General features: G+C 49.0%; 1 protein-coding gene across 1 annotated transcript in view; it reads left to right on the top strand.

Annotated features, from left to right (window-relative positions):
* The first annotated feature begins 19266 nt into the window (after nt 1-19266).
* cd247 (CD247 molecule) overlaps nt 19267-22583 on the top strand; it is a 96807-nt gene continuing 93490 nt past the window's right edge. Inside the window, exon 1 of the mRNA XM_033033404.1 lies at nt 19267-19465. Within this exon, the coding sequence (XP_032889295.1) occupies nt 19408-19465 (58 nt within the window). The 5' untranslated portion in view covers nt 19267-19407. The remainder of the gene's footprint in view (nt 19466-22583) is intronic.

Raw genomic sequence — 22583 nt, 5'->3', positions numbered from 1 at the left:
CTGCAGCCTGGTCCATGCCGGTCACCAGGGCGAATTTGACGCAGAGACTCTCACGGCAGCGGCGCAACGCTTCCGACGCCTCCGACGGCCGGGACTCTTGCACTGAGGCTGCTCCATGGCCGGAGCTGCAGTGAGCGACTCGCCAGCCCGGCAAACACACGCCAGCCCGGCAAACACTCGCCAGCCCGGCAAACACTCGTCAGCCCGGCAAACACTCGCCAGCCCCGGCTCCCCATCCGCATCTCTCCCCGCCGCTGCTTCTGCCTCCATCCCTCCCTCAGCCCGGCTCTCCAACACCCACGGCCCATGCAGTTGATATGAGTTTTGAAATTTTTGTTGATCACAGAATTTCTCACGACAGAGCGTGAGAAATCTGTGATCAGCGTGAGAGCGTGAGAATTTGTCGAAATGTGTGATTCACATGCCCAATGCGTGAGAGTTGGCAGCCCTGCCCTAGTGTGCTGGAAATGGAAGAGAACGTGGGATCACATAGAACTAGTGTGAATGGGTGATCGATGGCCGGCATGGACTCGGAGGGCTGAAGGGTCTGTTTCCACGCTGTATCTTTCTATCAATCTCACCCTGAAATGAAATGGAGCCTGTCCGTTTGTTTTGTGTCATTTATGCAGGGTGCTATTGGATCTATTTTAAAAGCTGCGATTTCTGTGATAACGGTGCGGAATAGAGGAAATTATAGCCCTCCTCTTAATACTGCAGTCAAAAGGGGAGATAACAACTTGTGCTCTGGGTATGGAGGCAGGAAGGTTGTTTATAATGTGTGTGGTTAACGCTGCTTCCCCTGGCTGATGGAGAGCAGAGATATCCGCGTCTCAGCACAGCAGGTGTGATCATGGTGCTGGGAGCAGTGCAGCCTCTGTAGCTGGGCATCAGCCTCTGTATGCGTCACCTACAGCCAGGGCCGGCCTTAAGCCAATTGGACCGATTGCTCCCAATTGGGCCCCGCGTGGGTCCATCACCCGCTGACCCACTCGCTAATTTTCCGTATTTCATACAGAAATACGAATTTGCGTTGTTAAATACAGATTTTTAAAAAAAAAACATTCGCCTTGTTAAATACGGATTTTTGGAAACGAACATGGATAAAAACCGCTGCACCGGCCATCAGAAAAAAACATTTATTAACTACCACTGTTAGCACTTGTTAACAGCCAGTAGTTAACACGTGGTTGTTAGCCAAGAAAGATAGATCAAGAACGATGCTGCTGTACTGAGGGATAGCCAAGTCTATTCCTCATTGCTAGCAGCTGATGGGAAACGGCTGTAAAATGGGAAGCGGCTGTAACAGGACAGCGCCGCTGGGGGGGTGGTGGGGAGGGGGGGGGGGAGAGAGTTTCATTCACAGAGTGTGGGGAGTCTGGCCAGGGGAAAAGTTGCGGGGAGGGCAGGAGCGTTGAGAAGGAGGGGGTCGGGGATCATGCCAGCATCCAGCTCAAGAGCGGGTCAGTGGGCGATGGATAACAGGACAGCGGGCGGTAGAGCTTACTCTATATGTCAGTGCGAGTAACCTCAATTGGTCCCTTGTTTGCGGTGACACAGGAGTAAGCTCCACTGCCCGCTGTCTTGTTATCCATCACCCGCTGACCCGCTCCGCTCTATAATCTTTGCTCTTGAGCTGGTCCCCTCACTGTTCAGACGGAGAGCACTGCCAGAGGTGTGCGGGCTGGCAGAAGGCACTGAGATGGCGGTCGGTTCCACTGTCCAGTCCTGGCGGCCGCCCATAGCCACGCAAGCTACTTCCCTCCCCGGCCACAAAGGTTATTCCCTTTCTAACATTGTTTTGATCACGTACATCACACGGTGACAAAACGTGGCCAACCGAGGCCTGTATATAGGGTGACCAAAACCCATCCTTTTTTACCTTTCTTATTACTTCGCCCCCTTGCACAATGGTCTAACCCATGCACTTCTGAAATAAGAATGGTCAGCAATGGTGTGGGTGCTACCAGCGATCCCTCAGTAGTCCAGTTCTGAGATCTGCTTAGCCTCCACTTTGCTAAGGTTGCCTTACCTTGCATTTCAATTATGTCCTCCTCCGTGGGGTCCAGATCCAAGCTTACCTGAGGTGCAACAACAGCTGATCAGCATCCAGACGCTGTTCTGGCTGCTTCGTAATAGTGTTAAAAGCTGTTTCCGCCTCATCATTCCATTGCAAAACATTTCTCAGGCTTGTGTGCCCTGCTTCCTTCATTGCTTTCCTTAATGGCGTCACAATTTCAGCATACTCTCCAATCCAGTCTGAACTGTATCCTGCCATTCCCAAGAATGTCATCATCTGTCCTACTGTCTGAGGTTTGGCAGCTTTAATTATTGCCTCAATTTGACCCGTTGCTATAGCCTTTACTCCCTCGGATATTACTCGTCCTAAATATTCTACCTGCTGCTTACAAAACCACAGCTACTTCCTGGCTGTTTTACGGCCTCCGCACGCCAGCCTTTAAGAGAGTCAAAGTGTCTCGCTCACATCGCTCCTCACTTGCGGAGCAAACCAACAAAATCATCCACGCGTTGTTTAAGAAGGAACTGCAGATGCTGGAAAATCGAAGGTACACAAAAAAGCTGGAGAAACCCAGCGGGTGCAGCAGCATCTATGGAGCGAAGGAAATAGGCAACGTTTCGGGCCGAAACCCAAAGGGTTTCGGCCCGAAACGTTGCCTATTTCCTTGTGTAAAATCATTCACATATTTTATTAACATACTTTCTAAGGGTATGCCTTCCAAATCTGCCTTTAATATCTGATTGAAGACATGGGGCGAGTGTTTGAATCCCTGCGGCATCCTAGTATAGGTGTATTGAGTACCTCTACAGGTAAAACCAAACAAATACTGACCTTGCTTTAATCATCTACGTGATCAAACAAAGATCTACTACTGAAAAGTAAGCTGCCTCTGTTGGAACATTAGTCAGCAGCGTGTGTGGATTTGGGACTTCCGCTGGCCAATCTCTCACCACCTCATTTACCCCTCGCAGATCATATACTGGTCTCCACGTTTCCAGCTGGTTCTCCAGATAGGCTGCTGGATTCCCTGCCTCCCACAGTGGATCTCCCCTTTAATGCCTTGGGGCCCACCTTAAGCGGGTAACACCAAGAATATAAAATATAAAGATGATATACTCCTATATAATTGCATGCAGAATAAAGTTTCTCACTTTAGCTACGTTAATCTACGAATGTTAATCCCACGCACCAGTCGAAATGCGTTGTATCTACCCTGCATGTTTTGGTTCGATAAGGTGTCCACTTTAGTCTGTCTGAAGCCGACTGAAATGGACATTATGTGGCCATCTGATGAACTGCTAGATGCCCCCCACTCCATCCTCATCCATCCACCGAGCATCACCGGTCAGTCTTGGCCTGAGCCTTCCTAGTCCATACAAAATGCCTAGAGTCGTTGATGTCACCCAGGCATCCGCCACTATTGAATCTCCCATTCCAGTCGCCATTGCTTTGCTCCTGTCTTTGATCCTCTAAGCGGGGAAGAGTGCAGAGAGGATTTACAAGGCTGTTGCCAAGCCTCAAACGCCTGAGCTGCAGGGAGAGATTGGACAGGCTGGGACTTAATTCATAGGATCATAAAGAATAGGGAAATAGCCCCTTCAGCCCAGCTTGTTCATGCCAACCAAGATGCCCCATCTACACCAGTCCCATTTGCCTGCATTTAGCCCATATCCCTCTAAATCTTTCCTATCCATGTACTTGTCCAAATGTCTTTTAAATCTTGTTACAGTACCTGTCTCAACTACCTCCTCTGGCAGCTCATTCCATATACCAGCCACTCTCTGTGTGAATAAGTTGCCCCTTAGGTTCTTATTAAGTCTTTTCCCCTTTCACCTTAAACCTGTTCCCCTGGTTCTTGATTCCCTTACTCTAGTTAAAACACTTTGCATTCACCTGACCTATTGCCCTCATTGTTTTATACATGTCTGTAAGATCACCCCTCAACCTCCTAGGACAATAGGAAAGATGTAGTCAAGCTGGAATGGGTACAGAGAAGATTTACGAGGATGTTGCCGGGACTAGAGGGTGTGAGCTATAGGGAGAGGTTGAGTCGGGTTGAGGAATAGATCAGGTAGTTGCACAGAGTCTTTTGCCCAGAGTAGGGGAATTGAGGACCAGAGGGCATAGGTTCAAGGTGAAGGGGAAATGATTTAATAGGAATCTGAGGAAACTTTTTCACACAAAGGGTGGTGGGTGTATGGAACAAGCTGCCAGATGAAGTAGTTGAGGCTGGGACTATCCCAGCATTTAAGAAACAGTTAGACAGGTACATGGACGGTGGGTGGCGCGACTCTCGTCAGCAGCGGCCTCTGCACTCCGTCTGCGTTTTTATTATTTTATGTCTTATGTTTTTATGTCGTTTTTGTTATTTTTGTTGGGGTATGTGTGTGGGGGGGTGGGGGTGGTGTGGGGGGGAGGGGGTAACTTTTAAATCTCTCCCTGCACGGGAGACCCGACCTTTTCTTTGTCGGGTCTCCGTTGTCGTTGGGGCTGCAACGAGGAGCGGCCTCCAACAGGAAGACCGGGGGCTGTGGTGCCGACTACTCACCTCACCGTCGCGGAGCTGGCCGAGTCCAGAGCGGGTGGAGCTGTGGTGGACGCTGCTGCGACCCGACCCCCGGAGATTCGGTGGCTGCAACTGCGGGTTTGGCGGGCGGCACCGGGAGCCCGCGGGTCCCTGGAGGGAGACCGCTTTTCAGGGCTTCCGCAACGGCGACTTCTCCCGCCCGAGTTGCGGGGTTGAAGAGCTCCTGGAGCGGGGCCTTACAGCACCGCCCCGCGTGGCTTGGAATGGCTGCGGGACTGCGAGCGCGCGCCGGGGCCTCTAACACCAAGACCCGGTGTGCGGCCTTGCATCACCCGGCGTGGCTTTAATGGCCGCGGGACAATTCGCCATCGCCCGCCGGGGGCTTTGACTTTGACTCTGACATCGGGGGGGAAAGTGCAGTGGAGAGATAAGTTTTTTTGGCCTTCCATCACAGCAATGTGATGGATGTTTATGTAAATTATGTTGTGTCTTGGGTCTATTTGTTTGTAATGTATGGCTGCAGAAACGGCATTTCGTTTGGACCTCAAGGGGTCCAAATGACAATAAATTGAATTGTATTGTATTGTATTGTATTGTATGGATAGGGCAGGTTTGGAGGGATATGGACCATGCGCAGGCAGGTGGGACTAGTGTAGCTGGGGCATTGTCGGCCGGTGTGGGCTAGTTGGGCCGAAGGGTCTGTTTCCACGCTGTATCACTCTATGACTCTATGCCTCCTGTGCTGCAAGGGATAACGTCCTTGCCTGCCCAACCTATCCCTATAGCTCAGGCCCTCGAGTCCTGGCAATCTGCTCATAAATCTTCTCTGCATTCTTTCCAGCTTAACGGCCTTTCCTCGGAGTGGAAGTGTATAAGGCCATGAGGGGAATAGAGTCTTTTAGGCAGGTTAGAGGAATCAAGAAACGGAGGAAATATTTTTAAGGAATGATAATAATCGAAAACCAAAGCAGATTCTCAAATACAATGTCACCTTAGCTTCTGATGACTTTAGATAATTGGAAAAACAAACTGAGAAGGATAAAGCAGAGCAGATATGTGTGAGTGTGGGGGGGGCATGAGGTGGAGTTGCACCAGATTAGGGAGCAGACAACCCCTGAATCTGAGCTGGAAATGTCAGCATCTATTGTCGATGCAGGCTACCCAAAGGCACTTTCTTTCACGTCACCGACATTACACCACAATAACTGCACGCCAAGCTAGAGATCAGATCATCTTGCCAAAAACTGTGGATAAATTGCCTCGCTAACGAATTTGAGAAAAGTTCTGAAATTGTTAACTTAAATTCATATTGTGTTAAGTTATCTGTAATTTAAAGAGAACCCATTTTTATTGAGATAAGTAAAAGTAATGTAAAATATCCTTTATTGTCATTCAAACTCTCCAGTTTGAACGAAATTGTGAACCTTGCAGTCATAACATAGAATAAAATAACAGAACACACAATGAATACAGTTCAACATCCACCACAGTGAGTCTACCAGGCACCTCCTCACTGTGATGGAAGGAAAAAGTTTTAAAGTCCTTGTCTCTTCCTTCCTTGTTCTCCCTCTGCGTTGAGGTGATCCAGGCTTCCGATGTTGGGTGATGGTAAGTCCCGCGGCCAAATCCGAGCTCCGCGAATGGGCCGGTTTAAACTTCACGGCCCGGACTGGTCGCAGCTGCCACCCTCCAGTCCAGCGGACGAAGCTGTTGTTGCGGGAGCTCCGGAAAATCGGTCACCAACCTGGGACCTGCGAGCTCCCGACACTGTCGTCCACTGGGCCCGCGGCCGAAGCCTCCGAGGCTCTGAAGTCGGGTCGCCGCCTCCACAGCCCCGAAGTCGGCCAGCCTTGCGATAGTGAGTACTGGCTCTGCCTACGGAGCCTCGAGGTCGGCCCCAGTTGGAGGCCGCCAGCTCCGCGATTAGGCCTCAGCGTAGATGGAGACGGGGATACGACAATGAAAGGTCGCATCCTCCCCGAAGGAAGAGACTAAAAACAAGTTTCTCCCACCCCTCACACATACACAACCAAAATTAAACTAAAACATGCATCTAACAAGACAAAGGAAAACAAATAAAGGAAAAGACAGACGGACTGCAGGCGAGCTGAGGAACAGGCCCTTCGGCCCACAATGTCTGTGCTGAACGTGATCCATAGCCTTCCATTCCCTACATATCCACATGCCTATCAGAAAGCCTGAAACGCTACTATCGTGTCTGCCTCCGCCACCACCCGTGGCAGCGTGTTCGATCCCGGTCTCTGGCGCTGCTGAGGGTTTGGAACAGTTTCTTGCTTTATTAAATCTTCGCTCCCCACCCCCCCCCCTTCAACGTGCAAAGTAAATAAACAAAACTCTCAAGATGGGGGAGAGATCGACCCACCACCCTCTTCTCATGGCTGTGGTGCTGTGAGAAGATGAGCAGGTTTGTGGCGTGAGAAGGCGTGAGGAGATGCGTGAGAAGATGAGCAGGTTTGTTCTTGCGAAACAGCAAGATCTCCAGTAGAGGAACACAGATCCAAGACTGAGATATTGGTTGTGTTGTCTGAGAGGGGTGTAACTCGTCAGTTTGTGTAGTTCTCTTGCAGCGGCTCCGATCCACCGCGATAGCAGACTCAACGCCAGGCACGCCTTCTAATTCTCTCTCCCCTCTGATTTTGTGGGACAAATTATTTTTCCCCTTTTGTTTTTCCCCATTTGCTATTGAGGGAGTGCAGCGTAGGTTCACAAGGTGTTCTGTTGCTGCAGTAGGATTAGGGTTGTGCAGGTCGGATCAAGAAACTTGATGGTTGTAGGGATGTAGCTGTTCCTGAATACTGGGAGACTGATTGGCAATTTGATTGCACTCCCTCAATGGAAAGAATGATGTTTGATGACTTGTTGTTGAAGATTGGTATCACGTGGAATTGCTGTGGTGTGGGTAGGTCGATGATGCAGAGGTCTGACTGTGCAGCGCATGTTCTCGGAATATTCAGCTGAGGTTGATGCTGATCCTGTCTAGATCACTGATGGAGGGCGTCACGTTGGCGCAGCGGTAGAGTTGGTGCCTTACAGCGCCAGAGACCCGTGTTCCATCCTTACTACAGGTGCTGTCTGTACGGAGTTTGTACATTCTCCCCGTGACCTGCGTGGGGTTTTCTCCGAGATCTTCGTTTTCCTCCCACACTCCAAAGATGTACAGGTTTGCAGGTTAATTGGCTTGGTATAAATGTAAAATTGTCCTTAGTATGTGTAGGATAATGTTAGTGTACGGGGATTGCTAGTCGGTGTGGACTCAGTGGGAATGTGGGAGTGATCTTACACAGACAAAAGAACGGATCTCCCAGTCGTATGATTTCCAGCTCAATTGGTTCAAAGGTTCAAAGGATATTTATTGGTCACATACACCATAGGTGTAGTGAAATGCTTCTTGCCAATGCAGCACATAAAAAAAAAAGAATACAGACATAACAATAATAAAGAGATTTAAACATAAAAAACATGTCCAGTGTCCAGTCCCCATCCCCATGTCCACCCATAGTCGGGCCTATTGAGGCCTCCGCAGTTGCCTCTACGGAGGCCCGATGTTCCAGGCCGTTCTCGCCGGGTGATGGTGCTCCGGCGTCGGGAGAATCCTCACAGTGGCTTGGGACACCTGGAGCGGCCGCCTCCTTACTTGAGACCGCGGCTTCCGAGGCCAACAGGCCGCGCTGGATGGAGCTCCACCACTGGCGATCTCGGCGAGAGATCCCAGGCTCCCGATGTTAAAGTCAGCGCCACCGCCCGCGGCTGGCCGCTCCACAGATCCGCAGGTCCGCGAAGTTTTTCTCGGCGGTCTCAGCTCGCCGGAGTTCCAGCGCGGCGACCCGGGCAAGGCATCGCCCACTCCGCGATAGCGGTCGAAAGTGCAACCCGGAGAAAAGCCGCCTCTCCGACCAGGTAGGGACCCTGAAAAGTAGTTTCCCCCTCCCTCCCCCCCACCCCCCACATAAAAAAGACTAGAATTCCAAAAACAAAACACTAAAACTCACTAAAAATAAAAAAAAGAGTGAAAAAACGAACAGCTGCAGGCTGGGCAGCCATACCATACAGGACGGCGCCCCCTAATTGGTTCTTTGTTGAAGTAGTTGTACAGATAAAAAGAACAACATACCAGATCCTCTTTATTCTTATACAAATTGTAGCTTTCTGTTCTTACTATCCGGTAAGAACTGTGTTCTCTCCAACTCCCATGGCTGGTCTGATCTGGCCGCTCCCTCTCCAACTATGATATATGTAACGCCCATCTACGTATAAAATGCCCATCCCCAAGCGGTCAAAATAATACTGTTAGAAATATCTAGACAAAATATTATAATATGCCAACTGTACCTGTTCCCGCGTTGTATCTCTAAACTAAACTAAAATTTGCAGGTTTTCACGAAGACCACTGTGCATCTGCGGAATCTATTCCATTCTCCTCTACTCCATCCCTCCTCCCCACTTTCTACAAGTCAAGTCAAGTTTTATTCGTCACTTGCACATAAAGTGCAGTGAAATGAATTTGCCAGCAGAGAATACTGCACTTTAAATAAGATTAACCCAAAGTCTAAATACATGGATGTATGAAGCATTTACGGACGGTTCGTCTAGTGAGGCTATATATGTGGAGCTGAGGAACAAGAAAGGGATGGTCGGTCTCCTTGTTGGGGGTTTATGCAGACGCCCAAATAGTCAAAGGGAATTAGAAGAACAAATGTGCCAGGAGATTGCAGACAACTGCAAGTCAAGCCAAGTCAAGAGAGTTTATTGTCATGTGTCCCAGATAGGACAATGAAATTCTTGCTTGCTGCAGCACAGCAGAATATTGTAGGCATAATACAGAACAGATCAGTGTGTCCATGTACCATGGAATATATATACCCACATAAATAAACAGATAAAGTGCAATAGGCTGTTATAGTTCGGAGTTTGTTTGAAGTTGTGTTTAATAGTCTGATGGCTGTGGGGAAGAGGCTGTTCCTGAACCTGCATGTTGCAGATTTCAGGCTCCTGTACCTTCTACCTGATGGCAGAGGAGAGATGAGTGTGTGGCCAGGATGGTGTGGGTCCTTGATGATGCTGCCAGCCTTTTTGAGGCAGCGACTGCGATAGATCCCCTCGATGGTAGGTAGGTCAGAACCGATGATAGACTGGGCAGCGGTTACAACGTTTTGTAAAATAAGGTTGTTGTAGTAGGGGATTTTAACTTTCCCAATATTGACTGGAAAAATCATAGTGTGAAGGGTTTAGATGGGGTGCAATTCCTCAAAAGTGTTCAGGAGAGTTTTCTCCAGCAATATGTAGAGGCCCCCACATGTGAGAGGGCAACGCTGGATCTAGTATTGGGAAATTGGGAAGGCAAGTTAATGAAGTGTTTGTGGAGGAGCCTTTTGGGACCAGTGACCACAGTTCGATTAGGTTTAAGATAGTTATGGATCGGGACGGAGAGGGTCCACGTGTTAAAATGCTCATCTGGGGTAAGGCCAACTTTGAGGGTATGAGAGAAGGTCTCGCTCATGTTGACTGGAGCAGGTTGCTTCAGGGGAAAGGAACATCGGCCAAGTGGGATGTTTTTAAAAATGTGCTGACAAAGGCCCAGTGAAGGGCAAAGCGGACAAATGTAAGGAAGCTTGGCTTTTGAGGGAAATTGAGGCATTGGTCAAGAATAAGAAGGATGCATGGGACAGGTATAGGCAGCTGGGATCAAGTGCATCCCTGGAGGAGTTTCAGGAATGAAGGAGAAACTAAGAAGGGAAATCAGATGGGCACAAAGGGGCCAGGAGATAGCTCTGGCCGATAGCATTAAGGACAATCCCAAGAGATTTTATAAATACATAAGGGGGAAAAGGGGAACCAGAGAGAGAGGGGCCATGTGGGTAAGCTGAGAACTTGGTTCCACTGACTTTGTCTACTTTGGGGGACTTCATTAAAACTTGACCAAATAGTGAAAGGCCTGGATAGAGTGGATATGGAGAGGATGTTTCCACTAATTGGTAACTCGAGTAATCTATTAGCCAAGTATGTTGTGCAACATACAAAGAATTTGATTTGCCATACATTCACACCAGAAAAAGCAACAAGGACACACTCAACTACATAAAAATTAACATAAACATCCACCACAGCGCCTCCTCCACGTTCCTCACTGTGATGGAAGGCATTAAACTCTAATCTTCTTTTCTCCTTTTCTCCCTCGGTCGGGGCAGTTGAACCATCCTCGGTCGGGGCTATTGAAGCTCCCGCAGCCGGCGATCGAAGCCCCCGCGTCCTGCGATCGGGACGGTCGAAGCTCCTGCGGCTTGGAGCTCCTGAAGTCTGTCCCCAACCAGGGACCGCGAGCTCCACGATGTTGTCCGCAGGCTCCCGCGATTGGAGCTCCCAAAGTTGATCCCCAGCAAGTGGGAGAATCTAGGTCCAGAGGTCACAGCCTCAGAATTAAAGGCCGTTCCTCTAGGAAGGAGATGAGGAGGAATTTCTTTAGTCAGACGGTGGTGAAACTGTGGTATTCATTGCCACAGACAGCTGTGGAGGCCAAGTCAGTGGGTATTTTTAAAGCAAAGATAGATACATTCTTGATTAGTATGGGTGTCAGAGGTGATGGGGAGAAGGCAGGAGAATGGGGTTAGGAAGGAGAGATAGATCAGCCATGATTGAATGGTGGAATAGACTTGATGGGCCGAATGGCCTAATTCTGCTCCTATCACTTATCAGCGTACTTTCCAGGCTTCTGCTGAATTCCTGAAGGAATTACAATGGTAAATGAAACAATTTGTAACAATGCTTTCTACGCCTGGCGTTTTAATCAGTGCTCATTTGTCCCTGAACATCTGGCCTTCCATCTTGTGCATGGACCGTCTTTCTTCAAATGTTAATCACAAAATGCAATGTTTTCCACAATGCAAAGTTTCATTACATCAGGGTGAAAATAATCTCAACATAAATAATGATTCATTTTAGTTTAGTCATTGAATTAATAATGGTACTGAAATGATATTACTGAAGTTTGTTAAATTATCCCAAAGGAAATTTTTATTTGTGATTTGATTATTACACAGACTTTAAGTCTGGCAGAATTGCAACTTTCAATAAGTGAATTCGGTATTCCGAAAACGCAAGGAATCATGGGATTTGTCAAAGGTCATTCGCGATAAAGAAAAAGTGAACTAAACACTGGCTGTACAAACTGTGTATACATTCTTATCTTTATTTATAATTTATGTGTAAAAATATATTTAATCTGAGGAACGGGGTGCCAGGTAGCGGGAGTGCGGGGTGTAACGGTGATCGAGAGAGGGGGCAGATGCGAGTGGGAGACGGGGAGAGACTAGACCGGCGGAGAGACATTCTCGGCAGCTGTGCTGCTGCATGTATACAGACCTGCGTTTCATCTGTAGTCAGGATCGAACCCGGGTCTCCAGCACTGCAAGCGTTGTTGAATTTCTACTGGACTGTCCCCGTCCCCTCCCGAGTGTCCCATCCCTGTCCGGGGGTGGCCGGAGATGTCTGAGGTGACCCTGGACTGACAAGACACCGTCCCAGAGCAGTGGCGACCCCAGGCTTACAGCCAGCACGGGGAAGAAGCGCTAACTCCAGCTCAACTCTGACTGTCTCGCTGGGTTTAACCACTGGATTGACAGTCCGCGCAAACTCCACGCACTCGAGGTCAGGATCGAACCGGCGTCTCTGGCGCAGTGAGACAGCAGTACTAACTGCCTCACAATGCCAGAGCCACAGGTTTGATTCTGACCTCAGGTGCTGTCTGTGTGGAGTTTGCATGCACCGAAGATGCTGCACCACAATGCCACTCGCGTTCTTTCTGTTCCCTATGGATAAGGTCAAGCAGTTTTAAAAGTGTCAGTTTTTAAATAAATAGTTAAGCAAGCATTCATTGTTGGTGATTACTATAAAAGAGAATGACATTTGTAAGTGTTAGTTAGTCTGGCATGACGATCACATGAGGGCAGAGGAGAGACAGCAGAGAGTTACAAAACAAAGCCATGTTTGACAAATGAAGACTTTTGAGCTTGTGACGAGCAGAAAATGGAAAGGGGGAATTTATGGATGTGATGTATTCACATCCACACGGCATTTAATGAGACGCCAGAGATTATGAAACAAAAATAGGAGCAGGGCACCGTCTGATTCACCTCTCCCCTATTGCGGACATTGGACTTTGTCTATGGAACTGAGAACTACCACGCGATCCTAGCTTACGGTGGCGCAGCGGTAAAGTTGCTGCCTTACAGCGAATGCAGCGTCGGAGACCCGGGTTCAATCCTGACTACGGGCGCTGTCTGTACAGAGTTATGTACATTCTCCCCATGACCTGCGTGGGTTTTCTCCTCTCACCTTAAACCTATGTCCCCTTGTTCTTCATTCCCCAACTGTGGGGGAATTCAGTCTGTCTATTCCCCTCGTGATTCCTCTTACACACCTCTGTGTGATCACCCCTCAGCCTAGGCCGGGCGATGGTTCAGAGTGAGATCTATGGGGCAGGAATCGGTGCTGAAGGAGAAGAGGGACGTAATGGGACTTCCTTGACTGGGTTTCTGTTCCCAAGCACCTTCCACTACAGGCACTCCTTGCAACATCCCCTCTCATTACCCACTCCTCTATCCACCTATCACTTCCACCCATATTCCTTCCTCTGGCTTCACAATTTGCACTTCTTCTACCCTTCCCTCACTCTCTTGTCTCGTCCGTCCATCTGCCCATCACCTTCCCCACCTGTATCCATCCATCATTTGCCAGACATTGTCCTGCCCTCACCCTTGTCGAGCGTTCTCCTCCTTACACTGTTAGTCTGAAGAATGTTCCCTCCTCTCTTCCAGCTTTCTCCCCCCCCCCCCCCCCCCCCAACACAATCGGTCTGAAGAAGGATCACCTATCCACGTCCTCCACAGATGTTGCCTGTCCCATGCAGTTACTCCAGCACCTTGTCTTGTTTTGTACACTAGCCCCTGGAGTTGCGTGCGTGTCCACACACTATTCTCCTTGTTTGACCTTGGCAAATCCAACACACCTAGACGTGGCAGTATTTACCTCTTGCTCCCGGTACAGGCTTAAATGTAGTGGGGTCGACTGTGTTGATTTTCACTGCCAACTTTCAGCATTGGCCTTTGGGCTGCCTTGTCAGTGTTGCTCACAATTGATCAAAGCCTCGGATCTTTTCCAAACATTAGCAGGGATGTGGGAGGTGACGACTCGTCACCTGCCGTTTCTCTGTCTCGTCTCTTGAGGCCCGCTGGGGACAAGAGCTTGGCCTGATTAAGCCAGCGCTCACTCTGGGCTGGTGTGGGTTAGTTTAGGAAGGAACTGCAGATGCTGGTTTACACCGAACATAGACACAAAATGCTGGAGTAACTCAGCGGGACAGGCAGCATCTCTGGAGAGAAGGAATGGGTGACGTTTTGGGTCGAGACCCTTCTTCAGACTCTGAAGGATCTGAAGATCTGAAGATGGGTCTCAACTCAAAATGTCACCTATTGCTTTTCTCCACAGATACTGCCTGACCCGTTGAGTTCCTCCACCACATAGTGTTTTGCTCCGTTGCAGCATCTGCAGTTTCTGGTGCCTCGTACGTAGTTGACCTGAGGATTGGGCTGTCAGGATGTGTTTGGGAGACTTTGCTGTAAAGGGTGGTTTGTGGATTTAATGCGTTTGGTCTTGGGGGGTGATGTATTGGCACCGACAGTAAACTGGTTGACAGCCAAGAAATGGCAATAATGAATGTGTCTCTCTCTCGAGGTGACACGCGGTGATTAGTGGTGTCCAGCAGAGCACAATGCTTGGCCTCAGCCATTCCCACCACATCTATGATTCGGTTGATGGATCAAACATGTCATATGTCATAGTTGTCTCAAAGCATTCAATTGAATGGGATTTACTATTGCGAGGAGAATGGGAGAAGGTTCGCGCCACCCTCCAGTCTTCCACTTGCTCAGCCGCGGCTAATGATGATGCAAACATCTCCGTCAAGGCCCCAGCGATCTCCTCTGCTGCTGCCCAGTGATTTCATCAGGCAAGGGGCAATTTCATCACACAGAGGGCGTGGGTGTGTGGAACAAGCTGCCACAGGAGGTACACAAAATTGCTGGAGGAACTCAGCGGGTGCAGCAGCATCTATGGAGCGAAGGAAATAGGCGACGTTTCGGGCCGAAACCCTTCTTCAGACTGATGGGGGGTGGGGAAAGAAAGAAGGAAAAAGGGAAGAGGAGGAGCCGGAGGGCGGGCGGATGGGAGGGTGGGAGGAGACAGCTAGAGGGTGAAGGAAGGGGAGGGGACAGCACAGGCTAGCCAAATTGGGGGAATTCAATGTTGATGCCATAAGGGCGCAAGGACCCCAAACGGAATATGAGGTGCTGTTCCTCCAATTTCCGCTGTTGCTCACTCTGGCAATGGAGGAGACCCAGGACAGAGAGGTCGGATTGGGAATGGGAGGGGGAGTTGAAGTGCTGAGCCACCGGGAGGTCATGTAGGTTAAGGCGGACTGAGCGGAGGTGTTCGGCGAAACGGTCGCCCAACCTACGCTTGGTCTCACCGATGTAAATTAGCTGACATCTAGAGCAGCGGATGCAGTAGATGAGGTTGGAGGAGATACAGGTGAACCTTTGTCGCACCTGGAACGACTGCTTGGGACCTTGAATGGAGTCGAGGGGGGAGGTGAAGGGACAGGTGTTGCATTTCTTGCGGTTGCAACGGAAAGTGCCCGGGGAGGGGGTGGTGCGGGAGGGAAGGGAAGAATTGACGAGGGAGTTGCGGAGGGAGCGGTCTTTGCGGAAGGCAGACATGGGGGGAGATGGGAAGATGTGGCGAGTGGTGGGGTCACGTTGGAGGTGGCGGAAATGGCGGAGGATTATGTGTTGTATTTGACGGCTGGTGGGGTGAAAGGTGAGGACCAGAGGGACTCTGCCCTGGTTGCGTGTGCGGGGATGGGGAGAGAGAGCAGTGTTGCGGGGTATGGATGAGACCCTGGTGTGAGCCTCATCTATGGTGGCGGAGGGGAATCCCCGTTCCCTGAAGAACGAGGACATTTCCGATGCCCTGGTATGAAATGTCTCATCCTGGGAACAGATGCGGCGTAGGCGGAGGAATTGGGAGTAAGGGATGGAGTCTTTACAAGGGGCAGGGTGGGAAGACGTGTAGTCCAGATAGCCATGTGAGTCAGTGGGTTTATAATGTATGTCGGTCAGGAGTCTGTCCCCTGCGATGGAGATGGTGAGGTCAAGGAATGGTAGGGAAGTGTCGGAAATCGTCCAGGTGTATTGGAGTGCCGGATGGAAGTTGGTGGTGAAGTGGATGAAGTCAGTCAGTTGTGTGTGGGTGCAGGAGGTGGCACCGAAGCAGTCGTCAATGTAGCGGAGGTAGAGGTCGGGGATGGGGCCCTGGTACGCATTGAACAAGGATTGTTCAACGTACCCGACAAAGAGGCAGGCGTAGCTGGGGCCCATGCGTGTGCCCATAGCTACGCCTTGTGTTTGGAGGAAATGGGAGGAGTCAAATGTAAAGTTATTGAGGGTGAGGACCAACTCCGCTAAGCGGAGGAGAGTGTCAGTGGCTGGGTAAAGGTTGCTCCTCTGGTCGAGGAAGAACCGGAGGGCTTTGAGGCCATCCTGGTGGGGGATGGAGGTGTAGAGTGACCGGACATCCATGGTGAAGATGAGGGGGTGAGGGCCCAGAGAGTGGAATGCGTGGAGGCGGCGGAGAGTGTCTGAGGTGTCTAGAACATAGGTGGGGAGGGATTTGACCAAGGGGGATAGGATGGTGTCAAGGTATGTGGAGATGAGTTCGGTGGGGCACGAACACGCAGAGACAATGGGTCTGCCGGGAGAGCCGGGTTTGTGGATTTTGGGGAGAAGGTAAAAACGGGCCGTGCGGGGCTGGGGAACGATGAGTTTGGAGGCTTGGTCAGGTAGGGCGTGGGAATTGATGAAGTCGGTGATGGTGCTAGAAATGGTGGCCTGGTGCTCGTCAGTGGGGTCATGGTCCAAGGGTAAGTAGGAGGAGGTGTCCGAGAGTTGGCGCGTGGCCTCAGCTTTGTAGAGATCGACGCGCCAGACTACCACGGCACCTCCCTTGTCGGCTGGTTTGATGACCCAGTCTGGGTTTTTGCGGAGAGATTCGATGGCAGTGCGTTCAGAGGGGGAAAGATTGGAGTGAGACAGGGGAGTGGAGAAGTTGAGGCGGTTGACGTCGCGGCGGCAGTTCTGAATGAAGAGTTCCAGAGCCGGGACTTTCTGAGGGGGGTTCCACGAGGAGGGGGTGCGTTGGAGACGGGAAAAGGGGTCATCATTAGGGGGCGAGGACTCCTTCCCATGGAAGTGCGCTGTGAGGCGGAGACGACGGTAGAAGCTCTCCAAGTCATGGTGGGCGCGGAACTCATTGAGATGGGGACGGAGGGGGACAAAGGTGAGACCTCTGCTGAGGACAGACCGTTGGGTGGGGGAGAGGGGGAGGTCGGGGGGGATGGTGAACACCCGGCAGGGGTGGGAGTTGGGGCCAGAGGAAGGCAGGTGGGTAGACTGGGGACGGGGTTGTGGGTGTTGGAGGGGTGGTGGGTGGTCAGGGGGTGGGGGGGAGAGAGGGCTGTGAGGTGGGTGGGGAAGAACGGGGGTGACATGGTTGGGGGGTGATGGGGGAGGGTCAGTGGAGCAGCCACTGAGGTTAGCACGGCTGGGCAGACGGGCGCTAGGACCCGGTGGAGTTAAGTCCAGGAGAGTGGGAGTGAGCAGCGTGAAGGCTGCAGGCCCAGTGCAGAGTCCAGGCTCCAGGTAAGGCGACGGCTGTGGGTTGCTGGAGGGGGGTGGAGTGGCGCGGGTCACCGGACCCGATGGTCGGAGTCCAGCGGCGCGGGTCAACGGACCCGATGGTCGGAGTCCAGCGGCGCGGGTCACCGGACCCGATGGTCGGAGTCCAGTGGTGGTTGAGTCGGGGTCCGCGGGCGATGCGTGGGTGGTCCCGGTGGGCGGATGGTCGGCGGGTCGGCGGCGAGATGAATCGGGTGCGTAGCGGCGGCCATGTTGGGATAGCCCCGGTCCGGCGGCGTTGTAGGGTAGTTGGGGTCGGGTGGCGATGTCGGAGGAATCGGCGAGGGGGAGCGAGTCCAAGTTACCGTTGAAGCTGCGAGGCTGGGCGTCATCGGTAGGCAGGTGAGGGTCGGCGGCGGCATCGATGTAGAGGTCGGTGAAGGCGGCGGCCCGGTGCGTATGGAAGTCGCTCCTCGAGGCCAAGATGGCGTCGCGGGACTCGGGCAGGCGATGCGGGCCAGGGTTGGGGCCCGGAGTCTGCGGGCGGTCGAGTCGCGGAGTGTAGGCGTCGGGAGCGGCCTGGAGTCGGGATAATTTAAGGTCCTTGGTGGAGTTAAGGTAGGCCAGGAATTTTTTATTAAAGAGGTGGATCTTCCGGCGGATGAAATACAGCTGGGGTCCGTTGCAGGTCTGGGTTAGTGAGGCCTGAAGTACAGGGAGTGTCGATGTGAGGTCCTGTTGGTGCCGGCGCATCGCGACCAGGGTGGATCTCAGTGCCCGGTTGGAGAATTGCTGGGTATGCCGGTGGATAGCCAGTCGGTACCGATGGTCCGGTTGGGGTCCGAACTGGGAGGTAGGGAACTGGAGCTGGAAGCCGTGGGGTAGTGGAGGCAGGTACTATAACAACATTTAACAGACATTTGGGCAGGTATGTGAATAGGAAATGTTTGGAGGGACAGGGGCCAAACGCAAGCAAATGGGACCTACCTGACCAATGTAGACCATTCCCATCCATAGCCTGAACATTTGGCAACAGCCTCTTCCCGAACTCACCCAAGCATGACAAGAGTTTGGTCTCTCTCATCCTCATGGGCTTTACATTCCAGATTCCCACAACCCTCTTGAGTATTTTTATCTTCATCTATCCTTACATCCTTCTACTAATAACTTTAACAGCCTTATGTACAGCTTTTGACTATGTTTTTATGTATTTGGCCATTTCAAGTTCCACTTACAAAGTGGCACAGCTGGTAGAGCCGTACCCTTACAGCACCAGAGGCTTTGGTTCGAACCTGACCTTGGGTGCTGTCCGTGTGGAGTTTGCATGTTCTTCCTGTGACTGCGTGGGTTTCCTCCAGGTGCTCTGGTTTCCACCCACATTCCAAAGTGTATGTTTGCAGGTTAATTGGCCCTCTGTAAATTGCCCCCCTAGTATGTACGGAGTGGATGAGAAAGTGGGATAACAGAACTAGTGTGAACAGGTGATCGATGGTTGATGTGGACATGGTGTTTCCATGCTGCATTACTTTAAAATATACATTTTAAATTAGTACTATCTTGCAAAGTATACTTTCCTAAATTGTACAAAACATGCTAAGATCTAAAGGCGTTTGTATTTATTCTACTTTGACTAATGTGTGGTAATATGTACCTAAATAGAGTGAAAGTATTGAGGCAGATATGATAGTGGCGTTTAAGAGACTTTCAGATCGGCCCATGGGTGTGCAGAGAATGCAGGGATAAGGATCTGTGCAGGCAGGGAGATCAGTTTATCTTTTGGCTTCATGGACATTGTGGGCTGAAGGGCCTGTTCCTATGTTCTATGTGCACACAGTTGAATACAAGTTTAAACAAAAATAATTGGGACTTTAGAAGAGGACTATGGCAGGGAATGTTGTACTGGTTCAGTGTAGGTATTTTCATTTTTTACCAAAATGAAGCCAAGTTGTAATTCTGATAAACGTGTTATCACGGTGTCTATCTCCACACACAGACGCGTTCTATGTCGCACGCACACTGTACACTAGCTCCCTCGCCACTTCCTGAGCACACAGGCAACAAGCCACATTGCACCGAGGACCAGAGGTGGCAGGTGGGGGGAGAGAGGAACGAGTGAGATGCAGTTCAAGTGGATTTGTGCTGTGACTTGCTTGGCTGTAAACCTCCAGCTCTCTGGTAAGAGTTTCTCTTTTTACTTAAACTCCGAACAGTTCAATGGAAGCATGGATGAGTTGCAGCACTCACTGAGTTTGGGCTGCTGGAATAGTCCACTGCACCTTTTTCACAGCTTAGCTTAATGGCCCTAGCCAATCAGTTCAGTCTGGTGAGATATCCGCCAGCCCAGCGTGTGAGAAAGGACCCCGTCTGGATAATAAAGCACAAACACAACAAATATTGGAGAAACACCAAGTGGTTTTCACCCAATCAGTCAAAAGTGAAATATAGTAAATGTGGCAAATATTAATATTTTTTAAAATGCCAAAATGCCCTAATAGGTCAGTGTGCGGAGTGTAGGGACCGACATTTCATTACAATGACTTTTTATCAGAACGTAACACTTGAAGTTTTTATCATTCATTTTATGGATAAAAAATGGACTCTGCAGAATTATGAATCAATTTATTACCGTAGGATGAGCAAGGATTTAATTGTTCAGTACATATGATAATTAAACACTCTTGATTGGATATGTTCCTTTTTTCTGCTAAAGGTTTGTAAAATTCTAATTTAATACTCATTGCGCCAATTATATTAGTTAGAAGAATACATATTTCATTTGTGATCCAACCAAGTTATAACTGCCCTGTCAGTGTCATCATAGTTGTATTTTATTTTAGGGTTAACATTATATATTCTTAGAGCAACGGGAGATGCTGCCTGTCCCGCTGAGTTACTCCAGCATGTGATGTCAATCTTCGGCAAAGTGGTTTGCTTTTAATTTTACAAACCTGGTTTATTGACTTCCAGTGGACAGAGTGGATGTTGTATGCAACCAGTTGGTAACAGACCACCTTCAACTGCATCTAATGACCCTGAGAGGGAAACTATCAAGAGTGTTTAAATGTCTGCAACCGAACAATGGCATCCTTGCTGCAGCTTGCAGGCCCATACAACACAATCACACACAGAGAAATATGTAGTAGTCAAGGCTACAGTAAATAACAGTTAATAATACTAGTTAGTAATAACAGTTAATAATACTAGTTAGTAATAACAGTTAATAATACTAGTTAGTAATAACTGTTAATAATACTAGTTAGTAATAACTGTTAATAATACTAGTTAGTAATAAGTTAATAATACTAGTTAGAAATAACAGTTAATAATACTAGTTAGTAATAACAGTTAATAATACTAGTTAGTTATAACAGTTAATAATACTAGTTAGTAATACCAGATAATAATACTAGTTAGTAATAACAGTTAATAATACTAGTTAGTAATAACTGTTAATATTACTAGTTAGTAATAACAGTTAATAGAAACATAGAAACATAGAAATTAGTTGCAGGAGTAGGCCATTCAGCCCTTCGAGCCTGCACCGCCATTCAATATGATCATGGCTGGTCATCCAACTCAGTATCCTGTACCTGCCTTCTCTCCATACCCCCTGATCCCTTTAGCCACAAAGGCCACATCTAACTCCCTCTTAAATATAGCCAATGAACTGGCCTCAACTACCTTCTGTGGCAGAGAATTCCAGAGATTCACCATTCACTGTGTGAAAAATGTTTTTCTCATCTCGGTCCTAAAAGATTTCCCCCTTATCCTTAAACAGTGACCCCTTGTTCTGGACTTCCCCAACATCGGGAATAATCTTCCTGCATCTAGCCTGTCCAACCCCTTAAGAATTTTGTAAGTTTCTATAAGATCCCCCCTCAATCTTCTAAATTCTAACGAGTACAAACCGAGTCTATCCAGTCTTTCTTCATATGAAAGTCCTGCCATCCCAGGAATCAGTCTGGTGAACCTTCTCTGTACTCCCTCTATGTAATAATACTAGTTAGTAATAACTGTTAATAATACTAGTTAGTAATAACAGTTAATAACACTAGGTGACCAAATAGTGTAAAAGCAGTCGGCAGTGCAGGCAAAGATGCAGTCCGTGGAAGATCATAGTTGCTGAGATGACGGCATTCACATTGTGCAAAATATCTTGTACATCATCTGTATGTTTTATGAACGAACGACACTGTACATACATATTTCACAACTCTGCCCCCCATTTGTGCTGAGAAAACACCATTTCAGCTAAATCACCTGTTGTGAATAAGCTTCAATTTTACAATGAGTGTCTTGCTAATTAGATGTTTAAAGCTCATTGCCAGCTCTAACTGGTCGTGTTTGTGACATGACTCTGTGCAACATTTATTATTTCAAGTTTTAGCAACATTTATAATTCCTTCCAATAATAGTCTTTAGAGTAAGTGAACCAACCTCCATGTTGTGTTGTGTGTGTGTGTGTGTGTGTGTGTGTGTGTGTGTGTGTGTTGTGTGTTTTTAACAGGTTCCAGTAATACAATTAATACTACTGTAATTGATATTTTGTCTAAATCGCCTGTCACAAGGTGACAGTAAGCGCTCTATACGTTTCAGCTGCCGGTTTCTTTGTAAACTGTTCCTTTGATTAATCTACGAATGTACCTGGGATCGGTGTAATTGTATTGTAACGGGTAATTGCTGTGAATTGGAAGCGATTCCTGACATTTTTACAATGAAACGTGTTCATAGTTCCATAGTCTCTGACATCAGCTCAGTCATAGTATTAGACATCAGCCTGTTTCATCTGATATTCACGTCAATATATGGGAAACTTGAATTTGAATTAAGGAGCACCTTCAGTACAAATCTGCTGAGATACAATGAATTGCATCAGCCCAAACTAACCCTGTTTCATTATACGCATTTACCTGACATATAACTTTTTAAAGTTTGTTTTCAAAAATTGTCGTCTGGATTGAATTACTGTAGACTGTAAGCACTCTTGTCAGTAAAGGCATGCGGACATTATTTGGAATATACCCAGTAGTGTCAAACAGAAACAGGCCCTTCAGCCCAACTTGTCCCCGCCAACCAAGATGCCCATCTAAGCTAGTCCCACCTGCGTGTTTGGCCCATATCTCCAAACCTGCCCTGTCCACGTGTATTTTAAATGTTGTTTTAGTACCTGCCTCAACTTCCTTCTCCGGCAGCTCGTTCCATATACCCACCACCCTCTGTGTGAAAAAGTTACCCGTCGGGTTCCTATTAAATCTTGCCCCTCTCATCTAAATTCTATGTCGGTTTTTTGATT

This window comes from Amblyraja radiata, chromosome 14, assembly GCF_010909765.2.
Source record: "Amblyraja radiata isolate CabotCenter1 chromosome 14, sAmbRad1.1.pri, whole genome shotgun sequence".
Taxonomy (NCBI): Eukaryota; Metazoa; Chordata; class Chondrichthyes; order Rajiformes; family Rajidae; genus Amblyraja; species Amblyraja radiata.
This window is presented reverse-complemented; position numbering and strand designations above follow the sequence as displayed.